This window comes from Micromesistius poutassou (assembly GCF_964030765.1).
Source record: "Micromesistius poutassou genome assembly, contig: SCAFFOLD_2547, whole genome shotgun sequence".
Classification (NCBI taxonomy): domain Eukaryota; kingdom Metazoa; phylum Chordata; class Actinopteri; order Gadiformes; family Gadidae; genus Micromesistius; species Micromesistius poutassou.
The window spans coordinates 55,000-76,962 of NW_028179685.1; the positions used below are offsets into that span (position 1 = coordinate 55,000).

Below are 21,963 nucleotides of genomic sequence, written 5' to 3' on the forward strand. Positions count from 1 at the left end.
TCATCAGCTAAAGGAGCCTACTTACGCATGAGAATACCATCTTCCCAGTAGTAAGCCACTCGAGAGGCACCAATCTCATCTTTAGGCAATGCTGCTGCTTCAATCTTAGCCAAGGAAGGATCGGCCTTCTGAGCCTCTATCAGCTGCTCCCTGCCAACCTTTAACTGAGTCTCAGACTCATCAGTCAAGGTGACAGGATGGAACAATGTAACCTCAAGAGTCTCACCTACAATGGAATCAGTGGACTGCCTAGCTACAGTTGACTCAGAAGTGGCAGAGGGACCAGCAGACACAGTCTCGACAGTTTCTTCACAAGGAACAATAAACGTATCTGAAAGGTCTACCACCTCCTCAACCTTACTTGACTGAGCACGAGTTACAACACAAGCAGGAAACACTTTTGGCATCTGAGATAACTGATCACCTTGGTTAACACACCTAGAGCCAACTGGGTTGTTTACAACAATGGACGTAGGGAACACCTCCCCACCAGCCAAATCATTACCCAGAATCATGTCCACACCTTCTAAAGGAAGTTCAGGGCGAATTGCCACTGTCACAAGGCCTATATATGTATTATAACGTATATATATATATATATATATATATATATATATATATATATACGTTATAATACATATAGACGTTATAATACAGTCAAAATATGCTCCCCGTATTCTTGCAGTGTACATGTAGTGAGTAGTGGCGTAAAATAACGTTATTCTCTAGTGGGAGCATTGATAGAGGCAACTTGTCTACAGATCAAATACGCTACCAAACACAAGGTAGCACTTGTTGACATGCTCCGATAGACTCCGAGGGAGCAGACATGGGCAGAACACACACAACGTCTTTATTGGAGATGTCAGGGTACAGTATGTGTATTCTACACCACTATAATGGTGTGAAGTCGCATGCTTATGCCGACAATATTGATCCGTGGTGAAGTACAACACCACGGATCAATATTGTCAGCATGCGCATGCGCAGACCCCTGGGTAGCGCGATAGTCCAGACTGGCGGAACAGCCTGACGTCACCGCTTCAGTGCCATGACGTCACCGCTCTTCTGCGGAAGGAGGAAGGGGAATTCCTGAAGCTAACAACAACTCCGACTACTTTATCCTGACAGCTGACCTCATGAAGCCCATCGACTCGGCGGTGTATTAGCACAACGGGCGCGCTCTGCGATACGTAACACGGGTCGGCGGTCCCGCGATGCGTCTCCGGCCCGCGGGTCTCGTGTCTTCAGAGGGGAGTTAGCCTGCTAGCTGCTGCGATAAACACCCAGCTAACACACGCTACCTGGCTAACGCCGACATAGCCACACACAGAGCACATACACACACGTCCTGTATTCAACGGCGGCTTCTTTGTGAGGTCAATCTGGTCTTGGGTTAGTCTGCTGAATTCAAAGGTAAGCGTTTCGTGTGTATGAACGCCTGGCATTTGTAAACAATGTTTTCTACTGACTGGCATTCTACTGTTTGACGTCACATGGTCGATGGATGTTAATCATCTTCTAATCCACGGTCAACCTGATCGAATCAGAGCCAATCACCTCGTTATTCAGGCTTCTGTTGTGTCGGATGTCTTATTTGAGATGGTCCTCCTCGTGGTATTTGAAGGTGACGTAATGTAATGTTCATATCACTCTGGTGTGTTTGTTTATGTGCTACCAACGCCCTAACCCTATCCCCTTTGGGGGCTTATTAGAAGTAGGGTTGGGGGTTGGGGGGGTCGTTTCAGCGCATTCAACGTTAGGGAAAATGATGGTAAGGTTGGCACCTTGGCATGTGATTTGATAGTAGAGAATGAAAGTGAAAGTAACTGCTCATGCTGCTTTCACACATGTGGATGGATTGTCAGGTGACACTAAGACTGTGTGTGTGTGTGTGTGTGTGTGTGTGTGTGTGTGTGTAAGGAATGGTGCAGCCCCAGCCAGACGGTTCCATGCACTGGGACATGGCGGGCGAGGAGAGCAGCGGTGGCCTCCGGGTTCCACCAGAGCTGGCCGCTAATGAAGTGGTGACCAGGCTGCTGGGAGACAACCAGCAGCTGAGAGGTACGCAGCTCCTTCGGTTCTAATACTAAATGCCCATCTTTGTCTCCAGAGGCTGTTGTTCTGACCGGCCAAACGTCCTCTTTCACCTGTTTTTTATTGACGTCTCCTCCTCTTGTCCGCCCTCTGTCCTGCTGCGTCCAGAGGCTCTCCGCTGCAGCAACCTGGCCCTGCGGCAGCGCTGCGAGGAGATGGAGGGCTGGCAGCGGAAGACCCGGGAAGAGAGGGAGTTCCTGAGCTGCCGCTTCCAGGAGGCGAGGGCTCTGGTGGAGAGGCTGGCCCAGGAGAACCACTCGCTGCATGGGCTGGTGAATGGACACAGCTCCTCCGGCCAGAGCTCCAGCTGCTGTCAGACTGAAGAGAGGAACGGACCCCTGGAGGGACCACAGGTGGGTCGGGGTTGGTGCGTGGCAGTCCCGTCTAGCCCGTTGAGATGGCAGGTTGTGGGCCATACAAAGAGAAAGGTCAACGACACAAATGAATGGTTTGAAAACAGGTATACCAGTGTTTTTATGATGCTACAATTACAGACGTTGTAGCATTGTTAAAGACTGTTTTTGTTCAATAACAATCTCTTAAAATACTGAGGACGTATGTGACATTGATTTTAGTATTAGCCAAATTAATTCCATTGTATACCTTTTGAGAAGTTACTATTTTTAGACTGCAGTTTTTCACTGCTGAAAAACAAATCATGATGAATGAAAAGGGTAAGCCCTGTTTCAATAATCTGGTTTTAGATCCTAACCTAATATACTATAGCAGGTCCACAGCAAACAGATGTTACTCCATGCTCCTCTCTGGTCAGAATCAGACCTTCATTAATGTCTACTGTGTGTCTCAGACTTTAGATCAGCGAGGAAGGAAGCCGGCGGAGGAGGTGAACCACAACACACAGACCATGCCCCCAGGCAGCCTGGTAAGACTATCACAACACACACACCATGGTAAGACCACTATCACAACACACACACCATGGTAAGACCACTATCACAACACACACACCATGGTAAGACCACTATCACAACACACACACCATGGTAAGACCACTATCACAACACACACACCATTAGACCCACTATCACAACACACACACCATTAGACCCACTATCACAACACACACACCATTAGACCCACTATCACAACACACACACCATTAGACCCACTATCACAACACACACACCATTAGACCCACTATCACAACGCGCGCCACGCGCCAGCCTGGTTAGACTCACTAGAGCTGTCTGCTCTAGGGAATGAGGGGGAGTGACCTGACTGAGCCTTGTGTTGGTTTGATGCATTCATTTCATGTGACGGGTGTGTTTGTGTGTCTAGGATGGTGCAAGTTTGAATAGCTCCATGAGTAGTGGCCTCCGCTCCTCCCCAGGCTCTGCTTCAGAGGCTGGGGAGGGGGTGTGGTCTGTGGAGCCTGGCCAGGTGAGCCCGCCTTGTGCTGTGTGCACTTTGTACCAATCTGTTGGTCATTGGCTCCACGCTGCTGGTTCTCTCTCACAGCTGATCACACTGCGCCACCTCCTCCGCTGCCCTTGCTGTTTTAGATCAATACAATCATTTCTTTGAACTTCTACCCATGATTCTAACCGATCCTTTTTGTTTGAATCATTGATATGTATTCTTGTTTCCGACCAATCAACATCTGTGTGCCTGTGCAGCATTCCACACTACATGTTCCTCTCTGCCTAGCTATCACTGCTGTATACAGGGAATGGGGTTAGCCTGGCGATTGTTAGTACTTGCACTTGGTTCTATGAACGTCTTTACTGTCACCGACGGCAATATATTGTTTCACTTATTATGACAAATTTACTTATTGTAAGTCGCTTTGGATAAAAGCGTCTGCTAAATGGCCTAAATGTAAATGTCTTAGTCAGGACTTGGCCTGGCTGCAGGCCGAGTGTCACCGGTGTCAGCCTACAGCTCCAATCCATACAACATCTTTGTTCTCCACAGAACACTGAAGGAGGAAACGAGTTCCTGAACCTGCTCAAGAGCCACAAAGAGAAGTTGGAGAGCGGCATGAGGGAGCTGAGGAGGAGGAACGAGGAGCTGGAGAGAGAGAAAGAGGAGTCAGAGAAGGACCGGGATCAGCTGAGAGCCAAACTGGCTCAGGCACAGGTATTACAGCCCCGGTCCAGATCCATCCCTCTGGAAGTCTGGACCAGAATATCTGGACCGCTTTGCTGAATGAAAGTAATGATTGGTTTATTCATCAAACATGGTTTCATGATTAATAAAACATTTCTGCTTATTACTTCAGAATGTAACTATTGAGTTGCCTTTCTCTTTCACATTATACAATAGTTTTCTTGCCTACATTACCAGTGAACACAATAAAGGTCTACATGCATCTTCAATGGGCCTTTGCTTCTAATGCACATCTAAACAGTGGACCTGTAGTCAGTGGTTCATGGAGCTTTTTGTTTGGTAGACGGGCTGTGTGACTGAGGAGGCGTCGCACCACCGCTCTGAGGCTCAGCATTCTTCTGACAGGTAGGACCTCTTCCTGACGGCTGGGACTGTGTTGACTAACTGCACTAACGCGATCTAAGCGTCTGTCTGTCGCTGTTGGTTTACACTAGCTGCCATTGATTGCTCTCTGCTGATGTGTTTTATTCATGAAGTGCTTGACTATCAGGCAGTGTACACGGTGACCTGTGGGTTACGCTACGGCCCCAGTAATAAGGCAGGCCAGATATGGGCGATAACACTAAGAAACATTAATTAACTGTGACAACATGCCGCATGCTCACCCAACCCGTGAGCGGGAGTGTGTGTCCTAGTTTATTCACCAGGGGCCGTTGTTGTCACGTGGTTCAAAGCCACGTGTATTCAGCTGTTTTCCCAGCACATGCTAAGCGCTTTGGGCCCCTCCCCAATGTTACTTTATAAAGTCGAAACCTAACATAGGAGAGTGAATTACCAGAGGAAGAAGTTCAGAGTAAAACAAGACAAAGGAAATGAAGCATGTTTAAGTGAAGCATGCAGACCTCTGACCTATGACCTCTGGACCCTCTACCTTACTACCCTCTGCCTGCTGTCTTCTCTTCTCAGCTCTAGCCTGGCTAAACTCACAGAGCAGCTCCAGGCCACGCAGGGCAGGTGAGCCTCGGCTCTCTGTGGCTTCCTGTCTTTTGCTTCATGCCTCCTTTGCTTTCATTCTGCCTAAACCTGTTGCTTCCGGTACTACCTGCATGTGTATTTTAACGTGATGTGAATTTAATTTATTTCATTTTGATGTTGGTTGTTTCTGTGTGATGAGTTCTTAGTCTTTATCTATTTATTCTCATCAGTTGTGTTCGTCATGTAATGACATCATACTGGTGTGCTCTTATTCTGGAGCTTAGGGTTATTTATTGTTTTTATTGTGGTGCCTCTGAACCTGAAACAGATTAAAATTCTTTCCACAGAGAATGTCCACCAGGATTTAGGTTTGGGCCCGAATGGGTCTAATGCAGTCTAATGCAGTCTAATGCAGACCCTAATGCAGACCCTAATGCAGACCCTAATGCAGTCTAATGCAGACCCTAATGCAGACCCTAATGCAGTCTAATGCAGACCCTAATGCAGACCCTAATGCAGTCTAATGCAGTCTAATGCAGTCTAATGCAGTCTAATGCAGACCCTAATGCAGACCCTAATGCAGTCTAATGCAGTCTAATGCAGTCTAATGCAGACCCTAATGGGTCTAATGCAGTCTAATGCAGTCTAATGCAGTCTAATGCAGACCCTAATGCAGACCCTAATGCAGTCTAATGCAGACCCTAATGCAGACCCTAATGCAGTCTAATGCAGACCCTAATGCAGTCTAATGCAGTCTAATGCAGACCCTAATGCAGACCCTAATGGGTCTAATGCAGACCCTGCAGTCTAATGCAGTCTAATGCAGTCTAATGCAGACCCTAATGGGGCTAATGCAGTCTAATGCAGTCTAATGCAGACCCTAATGCAGTCTAATGCAGTCTAATGCAGACCCTAATGCAGTCTAATGCAGTCTAATGCAGACCCTAATGCAGTCTAATGCAGTCTAATGCAGACCCTAATGCAGTCTAATGCAGACCCTAATGGGGCTAATGCAGTCTAATGCAGTCTAATGCAGTCTAATGCAGACCCTAATGCAGTCTAATGCAGTCTAATGCAGACCCTAATGGGGCTAATGCAGTCTAATGCAGACCCTAATGCAGTCTAATGCAGTCTAATGCAGTCTAATGCAGACCCTAATGCAGACCCTAATGCAGTCTAATGCAGTCTAATGCAGTCTAATGCAGACCCTAATGCAGACCCTAATGCAGTCTAATGCAGTCTAATGCAGACCCTAATGCTGACCCTAATGGGTCTAATGCAGTCTAATGCAGTCTAATGCAGTCTAATGCAGTCTAATGCAGTCTAATGCAGTCTAATGCAGACCCTAATGGGTCTAATGCAGTCTAATGCAGACCCTAATTGGTTTAATGCAGACCCTAATTGGTTTAATGCAGACCCTAATTGGTTTAATGCAGACCCTAATGGGTCTAATTGGTTTAATGCAGACCCAATAATAAAAAGTACTGTACTACTACTGAGTGTCTTCTCAGAGCATTTCATCTTCTTTGGGAGGCTGCTCCGTGAACCTCGGGCTAGACATTTCAGCCAGTGTCTGTCCAGTGTCTGTCCAGTGTGTGTCCAGTGTGTGTCCAGTGTGTGTCCAGTGTCTGTCCAGTGTGTGTCCAGTGTCTGTCCAGTGTGTGTCCAGTGTCTGTCAGCCAGTGTTCAGAATAACAGTAGTTGTGATACCAACATGGCTGTTATGTTATTGTACAGTATGTATGTTAGTTCAGAATGACAGTAGTTGTGATACCAACATGGCTGCTATGGACCCAGAGCCCATCACAGCCTCACTCTCCCCCCTCAGTGTACAGCACTTCATCCAAGCGCCATGCTGCTGCATTCCTACCACAAAAACCTGCTCTGTGGACACGGGCCCTGTAGAGGTCATTGAAGAGGTCCTTTTATACGTTACCTATCCTGTATACATTATATATACTGTAGACACTTTATTACAACAATGTCCTCTTCACCAGCCACATTGTTTTGAAGTGAAACGGCTCCCAGTCCACACAGTTCTCTATACGTTGACGTCCTCCAGGCTCTATGTCCCTGTGTTCTGCTGAGGCAGTGTGAGCCTGTTGTCTCTGTGCAGTGTGAGCGGCAGTGTGAGCCTGTTGTCTCTGCAGTGTGAGCGGCAGTGTGAGCCTGTTGTCTCTGTGCAGTGTGAGCGGCAGTGTGAGCCTGTTGTCTCTGTGCAGGTATCGGGAGCTGAAGGAGAAGCTGGACTCCCTCCAGAAGAGCTCTGCCCAGCGGGACCGCACCGAAGTCCTCCTGGAGCAGAAGGAGAAGGACTGTGCCCAGGTGTGTATGGTCAGGACTGTGCTCCTACTTGAGTGGCTTTCACACCTGAAAGGCACTGGGGGCTGTATGCTCTACATTAACTTTAACTTCTTAGTCAGTGTGAGTAACGAATCCACAAATCCAGGCAGTGTTTGACTCTAACTGTATTATGAGTTAACTTTAACCTCTTAGTCAGTGTGAGTAACGAATCCATTGATGAAGCAGGCAGTGTTTGACTCTAACTGTAGTATGAGTTAACTTTAACTTCTTAGTCAGTGTGAGTAACGAATCCACGAATCCAGGCAGTGTTTGACTCTAACTGTAGTATGAGTTAACTTTAACCTCTTAGTCAGTGTGAGTAACGAATCCATTGATGAAGCAGGCAGTGTTTGACTCTAACTGTAGTATGAGTTAACTTTAACTTCTTAGTCAGTGTGAGTAACGAATCCACGAATCCAGGCAGTGTTTGACTCTAACTGTAGTATGAGTTAACTTTAACCTCTTAGTCAGTGTGAGTAACGAATCCATTGATGAAGCAGGCAGTGTTTGACTCTAACTGTAGTATGAGTTAACTTTAACCTCTTAGTTAGTGTGAGTAACGTGAGAGAAAGACCGCAGGGGGCTCCTCTCCCTTTGGACGTGGTGAAGTCCTCTCAGGTTGAGACAGGTATACTGGCTTTGTAGGGGCCACTATAGAGTCAGGTAAATAACCAGGGTTAATCTCTAGGTCAAATGGTATGAATGAGTGACAGGTGAATGTCCCTCAGCATGTAGGCCTCGATGGACCAGATAATGGCTCCTTTAACCTTGTGATGAATACATTAATACAACGTTTAACTTTAATTGTGACAATACTTAGTTAACCTCCACATATCAGTGAATTGAGAAATGGAATGAGGTCATTGAATATAGAGATCAGGGGCCGTATTCACAAAGCTTTTTATCTTACTGCTAGGAGTGCTCCTAACTCGCGCTAAAAGTTTTTATGTAGGAGTTTTTTCTTAAAAGTAATTCACAAAGCCGCTGAGACCTACTGATACTAAGGATAAATCACTAAGAGTGAACTAAGAGTAACGCCCCCTTACGTCGATTCTCGTGCACAAATTTTGAAGCGGTCAGTACGGTGATTGGCTGTTGAGTGCCGGCGGTCTCCGTCAAACTCATTCGCAACTTCCCACAAACGAGCTCACTAAATCAACGAAAAATAAGGAAATAGCCTAGGCTACAAATGAAGTCCTATCAAACAGTTATGGACAGTGCAGTTAGCAGAATACACGCACGATGACAAGTTTGTGCATACCACAATAATGACGTTGTATGCACGTTAAAAAGAGAGCCAAAGCAAACAATAAAAATACGTAAATTGCATTATCAAGGAAGTAATTAAAAGCACCCTGCAAACTATTATCCAATTAGCATATTTCCAGCACTTAAAGTTTGGGCGTAGCCAGAGATTGTAATTAAGGTGCGCCTGTGAGAGTTTGGGTGGCCTCAAGTTCACAGTGATTTACCGGAACGCTGTTAGAATAACTGCTGCAAGTGTCCAGTGGAAGCCAGGGTCCGGAGCGATCGATACGTGCTGCAATAACCGGAGCACTGATTCAATTAGGCTGGTTTTTCGAGACCTTATACGACGAGATGAATGAACAAAATAAAACTAAATGACAAATGTTGATTGAACCACTTTCACTCAAACCATGGTCCATCATCAGGAATCCTCTGGCGGCTGCCCCAGACCATCCTGAAAGCAGCCCTGGCTCTCCACTAAATCACTCCACGCTGTACATGGGGGAATGAAATGTATGGATAGAATCGCAAAATCCAATAGGGGGGTTTCCTTCGCAGCCCCGCTTCTGTGGTAGCGAATGCTTGGACCTAGACCGGTCACTACGCGGTCCTAGTGCACCGCTCACCGCGCTCTCTGTCACATTTTGCTTTAAATTGAAAGAAATCGTTGTAATGAATTAATTCTGAAAATATTTAGGTGTGCCAGGACCATGCTTGGGTGTCCCAGGCACACCCATGCACACCCGTGGCTACGCCACTAAACACTTTAAATATCAGCCCAGTTCAAGTCCTCCTATCATGTTGAATGAAGGAGAAGACAACGTGAAACGCAAGCGAAAGCCCAACTGGTCCGACTCCTTACTGAGCTGATTATAAACTCAATACAATAAATTATCTTACAATAAATGATTAGATAGTAATCATAAGTAAGAGTAGTTATAGGCCTATTATTTTTTTACTTCAAACCATTTATTTTTATTTGAAATAAATAATGATGATTAAAGTGTTGTATTACTATTAATACATGAGACAAATAATTATGGTTTAAGTGATTTATTTATATTTATATATTAAATAATTAAGGATGATTAAAGGTACATTTGTAACATTGCCCCCGTGTGTTTTAACCGTCACTGATGGTTGCGATATTCCTAAATCGTCGACATTGCAAAGTTGCATTTTCCCTGTTGCTAAATATCGGAGTGTTATTCACTAATTCAACCACAAGTTTGATACCCTCACGATTTTGCATATCTCCTTATCAATTTGCCGTCCTCCATTGTCTCCAAAGCATTTGGTCACGTTGCAGCCATTTACATATTCTTTGTGAATAGGTCTTACTGAGTTAGGAGTCCTCTCGAGGACTTTTAAGCTCTCCTAGACTTAGGTGCTACTTTTAGGCCTAAAATACTTTGTGAATTGCTCTTAGTAAAATAAAATAGGAGTCCTAAATTTAGGACTGACACGCCCATTATTTTTAGGAGTTACTCCTAAATTCGCCACTTATGACCTACTTTTAGCCCTAAGATTCTTTGTGAATACGGCCCCAGAGCTTCAGTGGTCTCCCTAGGACTGGCTCTGATGTAAACATGAGATAAGGAGCTCCTCTCAGAGGGAGGTGGCATAAAGACACGTGGAATCCCATTGCAATAAGGCCCTTAGTTGACCCAACATATTACTTATACTTCCTTTAAACCTCAGTTATTTTCTCCCATATTTTCCACCCGAGTAGGTATTTCTAAAAAGGCTTGAACACAGGACAGAATAGTATGATGAGATCAGTTTGATCTAGCATGGTGTCTCCACCGTCCTGTCCTAGGCCCTGTGTAAGAAGTGATCTAGCATGGTGTCTCCATAACGTCCTGTCCTAGGCCCTGTGTAAGAAGTGATCTAGCATGGTGTCTCCATAACGTCCTGTCCTAGGCCCTGTGTAAGAAGTGATCTAGCATGGTGTCTCCATAACGTCCTGTCCTAGGCCCTGTGTAAGAAGTGATCTAGCATGGTGTCTCCACCGTCCTGTCCTAGGCCCTGTGTAAGAAGTGATCTAGCATGGTGTCTCCATAACGTCCTGTCCTAGGCCCTGTGTAAGAAGTGATCTAGCATGGTGTCTCCACCGTCCAGTCCTAGGCCCTGTGTAAGAAGTGATCTAGCATGGTGTCTCCATAACGTCCTGTCCTAGGCCCTGTGTAAGAAGTGATCTAGCATGGTGTCTCCATAACGTCCTGTCCTAGGCCCTGTGTAAGAAGTGATCTAGCATGGTGTCTCCATAACGTCCTGTCCTAGGCCCTGTGTAAGAAGCATCCCCCACCCATCACACCTGCTGCAGCTTCATGCGTGTTCAGTGATTCAATGCTGTTGCTGCCATTTGAATATACCAGATGGAAATGTGGCATTATGAAATAAATGTGGCATTAAATAAACAAAGGTGGCATAATGAAATGAAAGTCCCCTGAAATCTATAACGGTAGTCCTTTTGGAAAAAATGTCCTTTTTAAAATAAAAACAGATTTATATATTTCAATATATTGATTCATTTATATATATATGTATACATTGATTGCCTAATTGATTAATTTCAGAGCTATACTTATTTATTTAATATGGGCTCAAACGGGCTTCCATGCTAACGTACAGAGCGAGGAGGTTCTAATGATTCCCGTTGGTTGACAGCTGGTGAAGGACTGTGAGGCGCTGAAGGCCCAGGCCACCTCGCTGCTGGGGGAGCTCAACGAGAGGCAGAGCGCGCTGGAGAAGAGCGATAACGACCGCAAGGTCCTCAATGACAAGTAGGTCTGGTCTCTGTGTGTGTGCGTTAGGGGGGCGCTGGGCTCTGTGTGTTGTGTGTGTGCGTACATAGGCTGTGTAGGAACGTGAAAGGCTCTTTGTGTGTGTCCTGTGACCGATTCATTAATTGTTCAACATTCCAATGAGAAAAGAATATTTGTGAAGATATTTTGACAAACAGTCATACTGCCAAATCCAGTGTGCACTACGAACCTCGGTTAGTGGGTTAGCGAGGTATGTTGCGCTCAAAGCCTGGGTTAGCTGGGACACGAAAGTCGCTCTGTTTTAGTGTCGCTGTATCACCATGGTGACTTATGCTGTCAACCAAACCTGGTCGGGAGCAGGTTTTCAGCTAAGCTAAGCGCAGCTTCCTCGCCCCTCCTTTGACGATGGCGTCACCATTGTGGGTTTTCCCGTGGACCTCGGAGCCCGTATCGTACAGGGGTCTCTCCGGAGACAGAGGGTCTCTGGGGACAGATCTTGGCATTGCCTGAGAATATTCTTTATGAGAGATACAGGTTCTCATCAGGGTATTTGCTGTTTGATCGTCCTTGTTGGACCTTATGTACACAATGCTTACTGCACAGCCAGTGTGTCTCCGTGAGAGTGGGGGTAGCGCGTCACTCTTGAATTTCTGTGTGCAGAGTTCATCTCCCGAGTGATGCGCATTTATGTGTAGCTTACACAGTCCCTTTTCTTATGTCATAGGTAATACTTAATCACTAAAGGTTATGGAATTATATTTTTGTGCTTATTTCGAACTTGAACCCATGTTCTCAAGGCCGTGCTGGCACCACATCTATGGGGGTAAAAGGCATGATGATGGACAGGTGAGATTTGAACCCCGGTCGCTGGCGTTCAGGTCTTATAGTAATCCACTACGCCACCGCCGCAACCTCTCAGTGGTAGAAAACATGCGATACATTTCTTACATAGGGTGTATTTAAAGTGAATTTCCTAAATTATAGAATAAAGCAGGTTGGACGTTGCTTTTGTATTTTGAAATCATCATCACTCTTTGGGATTAACGGCGAACAATTCCGCATTTGGCATAGTTATTTTATAGACTATATGCAGAATCTTTTCACTTACAAATTTACACATCGGCTGTTTTTTGCCAGCATGCCTCCCTAGCCACTGCAACTGTGTTGCCCCTAGCTGTTATCTGATTTTTGAACTCCTCATAGGAGTTCATTATGATTCATTATGATTCATTATGGGTTCATTATCTGTTCCTCTTGAGTGAAATAGACTGCTCTTGCTCTATCCATTTTGTGTAAAGTGATGCGATAAACGCCCCTTTTATGTGAATGCGCATTGAACCTAAAGCAGAACACCTGGATTGACCAATCGAATCCTAAATCAGCTTCGTAGTGTTTCACATATGTAATAATATCACTTGTGCTTACTTGTCTTTTTGTTTTCTTGTTCTTTCCGTAATTGGTGTGTGTGTGTGTGTGTGTGTGTGTGTGTGTGTGTGTGTGTGTGTGTGTGTGTGTGTGTGTGTGTGTGTGTGTGTGTGTGTGTGTGTGTGTGTGTGTGTGTGTGTGTGTGTGCGCGACCAGGCTGTGTGTGAAGATGGAGGCGCTGCAGGGCTCTGAGCGAGAGCTGGAGCAGCAGAAGAAGCAGCACAACGTGGCCGTGGACAAGCTGCTGCTGCAGACACAGAGCCTGGAGAACGCCCTGAAGACCGAGCGCCACACGGTCATAGAGGAGAGGTACACACACACACACACACACACACACACACACACACACACACACACACACACACACACACACACACACACACACACACACACTCCAACACACTTGTTGTATGTGTTTTGTTTTATTGTTATTGATTGAATTTCTCTTACTTATTTTTCAGGAAAAAACTGACTCAACTGAAACATGCCTACACGTGTCTGTTCAGGGACTACGATTCTAAGTTGAAGAATGAGGTAATGTGTGTGCGTGTGTGTGTGTGTGTGTGTGTGTGTGAGAGACTGCAGTCTGTGCTGTTATCTGTACCCTGTCAATGGAATTTCCACAGAGACAGACAGACAGCCCTGTCTCTACAGTGTGTCTCTCTCTCAGGGGGACAGACAGCCCTGTCTCTACAGTGTGTCTCTCTCTCTGGGGGACAGACAGCCCTGTCTGTCTCTCTCTCAGGGGGACAGACAGCCCTGTCTGTCTCTCTCTCAGGGGGACAGACAGCCTTGTCTTTGCGGTGTGTCTCTCTCTCAGGGGGACAGACAGCTCTGTCTGTCTCTCTCTCAGGGGGACATACAGCCCTGTCTCTACAGTGGTGTCTCTCTCTCAGGGGGACAGACAGCCCTGTCTGTCTCTCTCTCAGGGGGACAGACAGCCCTGTCTCTACAGTGTGTCTCTCTCTCAGGGGGACAGACAGCCCTGTCTGTCTCTCTCTCAGGGGGACAGACAGCCCTGTCTGTCTCTCTCTCAGGGGGACAGACAGCCCTGTCTCTACAGTGTGTCTCTCTCTCAGGGGGACAGACAGCCCTGTCTGTCTCTCTCTCAGGGGGACAGACAGCCCTGTCTCTACAGTGTGTCTCTCTCTCAGGGGGACAGACAGCCCTGTCTCTACAGTGTGTCTCTCTCTCAGGGGGACAGACAGCCTCTACAGTGTGTCTCTCTCTCAGGGGGAGGACATGTGCAGCAGGCTGGAGGAGGCCGAGCGGGCCCTGGCCCTCAAACAGGACCTGATAGACAAGCTGAAGGAGGAGGTGGAGCAGCAGCGCTACACCCTGGAGACCGTCCCCGTGCTCACTGCTCAGGTTTGGCTGCACATTCACACACTCATCTGCATGCATTCACTCTTCCATATGTTCATGTTTAACTCAGTCTTATGAAAGTCATGAAACAAATATTATAGCAAATAGATTTAGGCAAGGAGTGGACTGATGAACAACAAAGTGCACTATTAAACATTATACTAAAAGGTTCCACCTTATAATACAGTTTAGGCTACAGAGAATAACTACTTGTATAAAAAAATGAATAAAAGTTCAAATTAAGAAGTATCAAATCTAGTTCTCTTGTACAATTAACATTAATACAAATTCCACTTTTACCACAATTACACCGTTCACAATGAAAAGTAGTGCAGTAGTGTGACCACAGGACAACTAGAACCTTGGCTCATTGCTTCTTGTCTACCAGCATCAGGTTATTGGAACACCCGGGTTCTCCGTCCTTAATAGAGGACACAGTGAGCGACGGGGAAGAGGGCAGAGAGTCACGGTTCACTACTGTGAGACCACTAATGTGAGACCCTCAGAGAGACAAACACACGTTTAAAGCCTAGTCCTGTTTGATACAATGAGACCCTCAGAGAGACAAACACGTTTAAAGCCTAGTCCAGCACTATTAGAAGATGAGTCATTCCTTTCCCTGTTCCACCCCCCCCCCCCCCCCCCCCATGCTTCAAATGGAATGATCAAACTATTGAATTCAAGGCTTAAGACTGTTGGCTTAAGACTGTTGGTGGTTGGCAACCATTGCCAACCATTATTTTGGAAGTGTGACAAATGCCTCCTTTACAGTTCCGCACACAGGCCTGAAGTCTCAACTTGACTCTTGCCTTTTCACTCTGTGGCGGATCTGTTGGCTTCAGAAACACTTCCTGATCCAATCCGTTAGATGGCGCTGGAGTGAAGAGTGTGTAGTTCTGTTTAGACGGTCGTAGGGGTTAGGGTCAACGTATCGGCTACTTTACTGAGCCAGCACTCGTCAAGCAAGTCATCTATTGCAATCAAAATGTGTTTGGTAGTACATCATACAAATACAAAGACATCTTGCAAATAGATTATGAAGTTTTGTTTTGGTTTTGGAGCAGAATATGGCATTAAAATACTGAAGTCCTGCATGACGCAAGGCGTCATGGAACAGGTTTGCTGGCCGTCGTTGAGCGGCTGAAGAAGGCGGAGTTCCACACTAGTTCAGCATGTTTTACAACAGTGGCATAGCCCTGTATGGTGCAAGATAAAAAAAAACTCAATAGCAACCTATGCAGGGTAAAGGTCATTTATTTTAAGTAAGAAAGATATTTCAAGATTATTTCAGAAGATGTATTTTTATGTTTTTATCACCCATTTGAGTCCCAGGGTGTGTAGCAGAGTACACCTCCTGTTACCTTTAAGTGGTTTCAGTAGTTAATAACATTTGGTTTTGAGCACAATTCACGTGTTAGGGTCATAAACACATTGTTGGTCAAAAAGCGCTTCTCTCGCTCTGAAAAGCATTTTGCACACATAAAAACTGGAAAAGTTGATAACTCAGTCCCTTTCAATGCAAACATGTAACTAAGTTTAAATGGGGTTATTTAAGCCATAGAGCATTGCATTGAAGAGACACACCGGCAAGTAAACACATTTATTAAGAGCAACTTAACAAAACGACTATTAAAGATGAGCTCCCAAGAAAGAAAAGAAGCAGACCCTGACTAGCCTGAAATTCAAAACATGGGGGCATCCACAGCTGAGTGTCTCTAGAGCAAAGTGATCAATGTGTGGGAGATGTACAACGATGTCCCCCCCCCCCCCGGGAAGAAACACAAAGGAAAGGTACACAGAACAACCCCCCAACGTTCCAACTAGCTGGAAATGTTCAACGTGCAGCGCATGGCAATCAGACCTTCTGATACTCTCAGGTCACCCAATCAGGAACTAAGGAGGGAGTACCTGTGGGGAAGACGGAGTTAAAAGAACACCTCTGGTCGGGCCACTGGGGTTTACCCATTTCCCTATTCTGCGCCCTTCTGTTGAGAGCAGACCATGTCTTGTATGTTAAACTCCTATCCAAAGATACCCCTGTGAAGACTGTGTTTGCTGTGGTAGGTCTATGCTGTATCATGCTATCTTAAGGGCTTTGCACGTCACAAGTTATGTTCAAGAGTATAACTATGTGGTAAGCTTTCAGAGGGAATCAGTCCAAACTTTATCAGCTTCAATGAGGTTTTAAAAAGATCCTCTGTGTAATGAGTTGATGGATGCGGCTGTCTCGTGGCTGGTGGCTTGTGTAGATGTTGTATTGGAGAGGTGCCGGAACACTACCTTATGGAAGGCCATTTTTCAGACTTTCTGTTTCATTTGCCTCTTATATTTACAAATAAGGTTTTGGCCTAGCCAGCCTCCAGCCTTCCTTCCCTGATTTTGATGTACACTAAGGCTAAACTATGGCCTCTTCGAGTTATAGCCGTCACCGGTCCTGACTGTCCTTTATGCTGAATCCACCTCCAGCTTAAAGTCCCTGATTAAAACACACCTCTCCAGAAGTGCTTTGAGTTGCAAATCAACTGAAATCAACATGAAATGGATGTCCTCGTGAAGCCAGGATAGACGGCTGCGGTGGGTTCACCACCAGACTCTATGGTCCATTAAGTGCAGTCATTTGAGTGAATAAATCACCTCGTAGTGTCAATGATCATACATTATGTAATGGGCACAGCCACCTTCTCACATTGCAAACTAACTCAGGTACAATGTACAATGGTAGATTGAGTCAAGCTGCAGTCTACAAGCGTAGGTCTTATTCATGAGCTTGACCATTCTAGGACAAGATTGACCAATTTGAATTGGTGGATCATTAACCAAATGCCTTTCTCCTAAAAACTAACCCTACATTTAATATGATAGGAGATCACAAGATACCTTTTTGGTATTGTCCTTTTGTGTTAAAAATAATCCAGTTTATTGAGCCCAAAAACAATTCTCATGTGTAATAAATGATTAAATGCTCCAATCAAATGTTGTCACATTATTGTCACAGAAGAACAAGACATGGGCTCCGAATCCTTTTGAATGTGATGGGTGATGCCTCTCAGATCCCCTCCTCTGACCCCTGCTCTCCTCTCTGTGTGCTCCTCCTCCTCCTGTCCTCTCCTCCTCCTGTGCTCCTCCTCCTGTCCTCTCCTCCTCCTGTCCTCTCCTCCTCCTGTGCTCCTCCTCCTGTCCTCTCCTCCTCCTGTCCTCTCCTCCTCCTGTCCTCTCCTCCTCCTGTGCTCCTCCTCCTGTGCTCCTCCTCCTGTCCTCTCCTCCTGTGCTCCTCCTCCTGTCCTCTCCTCCTCCTGTGCTCCTCCTCCTGTCCTCTCCTCCTCCTGTGCTCCTCCTCCTGTGCTCCTCCTCCTGTGCTCCTCCTCCTGTGCTCCTCCTCCTGTCCTCTCCTCCTCCTGTGCTCCTCCTCCTGTCCTCCTCCTCCTGTGCTCCTCCTCCTGTGCTCCTCCTCCTGTGCTCCTCCTCCTGTGCTCCTCCTCCTGTCCTCTCCTCCTCCTGTGCTCCTCCTCCTGTCCTCTCCTCCTCCTGTGCTCCTCCTCCTGTGCTCCTCCTCCTGTGCTCCTCCTCCTGTGCTCCTCCTCCTGTGCTCCTCCTCCTGTCCTCTCCTCCTCCTGTGCTCCTCCTCCTGTCCTCTCCTCCTCCTGTGCTCCTCCTCCTGTGCTCCTCCTCCTGTGCTCCTCCTCCTGTCCTCTCCTCCTGTCCTCTCCTCCTGTGCTCCTCCTCCTGTGCTCCTCCTCCTGTGCTCCTCCTCCTGTCCTCTCCTCCTCCTGTGCTCCTCCTCCTGTCCTCTCCTCCTCCTGTGCTCCTCCTCCTGTGCTCCTCGTCCTGTCCTCTCCTCCTCCTGTGCTCCTCCTCCTGTGCTCCTCCTCCTGTGCTCCTCCTCCTGTGCTCCTCCTCCTGTGCTCCTCCTCCTGTGCTCCTCCTCCTGTGCTCCTCCTCCTGTGCTCCTCCTCCTGTGCGCTCCTCTCCAGGCTGAGATCTACAAAGCAGACTTCCTGGCGGAGCGCGAGGCGCGGGAGAAGCTGAACCAGAGGAAGGAGGAGCTGCAGGACCAGCTGACCCAGGCCCTGGCGGAGCTCGACCGGCTCAAACAGGAGGGAGCCTCCCGGTGAGAGAGCAGCACTTAGGACCAACCTTTAGGTACCTTTAGGCACATTACCCTGTAGGACCAACCCACCTGTAGGTACATTACCCTGTAGGACCAACCCACCTGTAGGTACATTACCCTGTAGGACCAACCCACCTGTAGGTACATTACCCTGTAGGACCAACCCACCTGTAGGTACATTACCCTGTAGGACCAACCCACCTGTAGGTACATTACCCTGTAGGACCAACCCACCTGTAGGTACATTACCCTGTAGGACCAACCCACCTGTAGGTACATTACCCTGTAGGACCAACCCACCTGTAGGTACATTACCCTGTAGGACCGACCCACCTGTAGGTACATTACCACGTAGGACCAACCCACCTGTAGGTACATTACCCTGTAGGACCAACCCACCTGTAGGTACATTACCCTGTAGGACCGACCCACCTGTAGGTACATTACCACGTAGGACCGACCCACCTGTAGGTACATTACCCTGTAGGACCAACCCACCTGTAGGTACATTACCCTGTAGGACATTTTGCTGATGCTTTTATCCAGAGCGACTTACAACCATTCACACACCGACGGCGGAGTCCACCCCATCAGGGCGACAGCCAGCAGGTCAGGAGCAGTCAGGGAGAGGCGTCTCGCTTAGGGACACCTCCACACTCCTTTAGGAGGAGCCGGGGATCGAACCCGCAACCTTCTGGTTGCCAGTCAACCCGCTGTACCTCCAGAGCTTGTGCCGCCCCGGTGCTTTCCCTCGTGTTCATTGACTTTGGTTGATGGTGAGGTGTAAGGCCCGGTGGGGGTATTGTAACAGTAACACGTGGTCCTCTCTTCTTTCAGCGCTCGCATTGAGGAGATGCAGCAGAGACACCTGGATGACTTCAGAGTCCAGCGGCCCACAAACCTAGCACCACAAGGTGCAGCAGACACGACCAGGCGTCAAAACCTCATCCACTAGTTGACTGAGTGCATTTTTTAGTTTCAATGTCTTTTCCTGCTTGGACATAATATCCAAATAGTTAATGATAACTTCTTCAGTTTTCTCTGTGTGCAGTGAAACATGATTTCAAAATGATAAAATCACTTTGCATAAAGAAATGTCAGTCTCTGAACTTTGCTTATGTCACCAAGCTCAAATTATCTTAAAGCCTCCTGATATCCGTATGGATCCGACCATGTTGAAGCTAACCCACAGCTCTCTCCTCTCTCCTTATGGCTCTTCCTCTCCCTGGGGCGCGGCGCTCCCCGGCTCAGCCTTCAACACCGCTCCACCGCCCCAGTCCTTCCGCAGCCAGGGCCTCCCACAAGTGGGCGCGGGCCCCGGGGCCGGCCCTGGGGCGGAGGAGCTGCCAGACTATCGCTGTCCTAAGTGCCAGTACCAGGCCCCGGACATGGACACGCTGCAGATACACGTGATGGACTGCATACAGTAACACATCGTGGCTCACACACAAGAAGAGATGCACCCATGGACACGGAGGTTTAACCATCAGGAACAAGGCAGGGGCAAGAACAACCGTAGCCAGTAATGAGCAGAATATCATTGCTGTAGGTGTGCTATATGGATCAGATCCTGATTTGATTGATTCTCTGTTGTCCCCCGGGTTCACACCGTCCTGCTGCAGCAGTGCAGCTGTGATGAAGTGCTTCAGAGCACTGAGGTGGAACCCAATCATCCACCTCTGATGAGGCTGGAGGCCTCCAGACAACACTGGTACGACCTGGAACACAGTAATATAATGTGAATAATATAGTGTTTGTTTCTTAGGACAGGCTTTCTGTGTCGTTGTTCATCTGGCCCTTCTCAATGCGTCTGATGTTTTATGGATTAGAGTTTGTATACTCTCTAAATGCTCTAAAAGTATCCATTCAGTGTTCTGTGCCTGTGGGTACCAGATTTATTTTATTTTTAATCCTTCATTTTACCCTCAATCCAACAGATTTAACCGTGCCTGTCCTTGTTTTGTATAGCTGTGACATCATTTTATCTTTGAGAATGTTCACCCATAAAGTATGATTGTAATGATTATTTTTTTATTTATTTTACCCAAATAGATTCCTAAGTCTATAATGAGTCTCTGAGGCATTTCCTATTATTTAAAAAAGAGTTAATGCTGACTTAACAAAAACAACAATTGATAGAATGGCTCAGAATAATTGAATTTATCTGGATATCATCATTAAAAAAGTGCCAAAGTTCAGGGCAGATTTGGTTTAATATCATATTTCTGTGAGTTTGAAGTTGCTGCAATGGGCCATACAACATGATGGTTGGTAACGTGCTGTGGGCTGTTCACTCCAATAATCGGGAGTCGATAACTTACACCTTATGGTTTCATCATTTATTGTGTGAATATGACAGTAATATATCAGTAATTATAGATTATTATCATGAAAAGAATGTCATTGAAAATGTATAATTGGAGATTGACAAATAAATATTATTGCAATAGGGGATTTATTTTTCATATTTGATGGTTGATTTTTGGGGCTTTGATGGAGTCTCAGGTCAGCGGGTCTCATGGGTAGGCCCCAGAAGGTTCTATCTACTCTTTGGTTTTTTGTTTATTGTCCACACTATTCATTTTAACTGAATTGAAATGAATTTGAAATTCCATTTCCACCAGAAGTATTACTTAGATGAAAAAAAGGTTCTGTAAACGATTAAAATCAGCACCGTGTAGAAATGCCCGTACTGGAATCCAGTGTTGTGCAAGTTCACACTTCACATGAACTAGTTCAAAGTTCAGTTCATACAAAAGAAAATGAATAAATTCACGTTCATAGTTCACCAATTCAGTTTTGAACTAGTTCATGTTCAGTTCATTAACAGTTTTTTTTTTAGAAACCGAAGAAAAACTGGGAGTGAGTATTCTGTGCTTATCTTTTAAAATGAATCCTCTCCATTACCTGCTGCCCATCACTATAATCTCAGATTGTTGTGGATATTATTTGTACACCTGTTTCATTCATCACAACTAAGTAACTCTATTCAATAAACATGTCATCTGGACCTAAGCATCAATTCAGAATGTCACAAAATCTGAACTAGTTCAAGTTCTTTAGTTAAAAATGTGTTACGTTCAGTTCAAAGTTCATAGAAAAATTAACTAGTTCTTTTGAACTAGTTCATGCACAACACTGCTGGAATCCCCTTCTGAAAGCTTATAAAACAAGAAACAAGCCATAATTCCAATTACTACACCTAGTTATTCTCATCATTAGTTCAATAATGTATTGTGTTTGATGAATATACTATATATATTCTATTATTTCCCACACACCTTCCCTTGGGATTAGGATCATTTGTCTTGAACAGCTCTTATGATAACGGCCACTTAACGTCCTTTAACAGTCAGGAGTCCGAAGCAGAACAGACTTTAGACCGCAGCCTCGGATCTCAACATGGTGAGCAAACGAACTACTGTCCAGATCCGACAGGGGGCGATAGAGAGCGCTCTACTACGGAATAGACCATTTCACTCCTAGTTAAGGGGTGTGACTCGCTAAATCTATTATACTGGTTCCGTTTAAAGTCGAATATTGATTAATATAACGTTTACATTC

At 46.1% G+C, this 21,963-nt stretch overlaps 1 protein-coding gene across 5 annotated transcripts; it reads left to right on the forward strand.

The window, feature by feature from the left end:
- The first annotated feature begins 1,066 nt into the window (after positions 1-1,066).
- Positions 1,067-21,427, forward strand: LOC311372610 (NF-kappa-B essential modulator-like). 5 transcript variants are annotated; one of them, XM_084489592.1, is made up of 16 exons: positions 1,067-1,416; positions 1,935-2,064; positions 2,206-2,450; positions 2,906-2,980; positions 3,397-3,498; positions 4,033-4,197; positions 4,511-4,572; positions 5,134-5,181; positions 7,365-7,467; positions 11,404-11,519; positions 13,083-13,235; positions 13,388-13,460; positions 14,160-14,294; positions 18,263-18,399; positions 19,237-19,313; positions 19,651-21,427. In XM_084489592.1, the coding sequence occupies exons 2-16, from the start codon at positions 1,953-1,955 to the stop codon at positions 19,827-19,829; spliced, it is 1,782 nt and encodes a 593-aa protein (XP_084345718.1). In that variant the 5' UTR covers positions 1,067-1,416; positions 1,935-1,952; the 3' UTR covers positions 19,830-21,427. The 5 variants fall into 5 exon arrangements, with proteins under 5 accessions (XP_084345718.1, XP_084345716.1, XP_084345720.1 ...); XM_084489590.1 differs by having other exon boundaries at positions 1,924-2,064; positions 19,651-21,425; XM_084489591.1 differs by lacking the exon at positions 1,067-1,416 and adding an exon at positions 1,569-1,774 and having other exon boundaries at positions 1,924-2,064.
- Positions 21,428-21,963: the final 536 nt, after the last annotated feature.

Bases quoted from the DNA above. Each gene is read 5' to 3' on its own strand.
- LOC311372610 (XM_084489590.1), top strand. From the start codon at position 1,926: ATGGTGCAGCCCCAGCCAGACGGTTCCATGCACTGGGACATGGCGGGC. The intron at 2,065-2,205 runs GTACGCAGCTCC...TGCTGCGTCCAG, and splicing joins AGACAACCAGCAGCTGAGAG to AGGCTCTCCGCTGCAGCAAC. The intron at 7,468-11,403 runs GTGTGTATGGTC...GTTGGTTGACAG, and splicing joins AGGAGAAGGACTGTGCCCAG to CTGGTGAAGGACTGTGAGGC.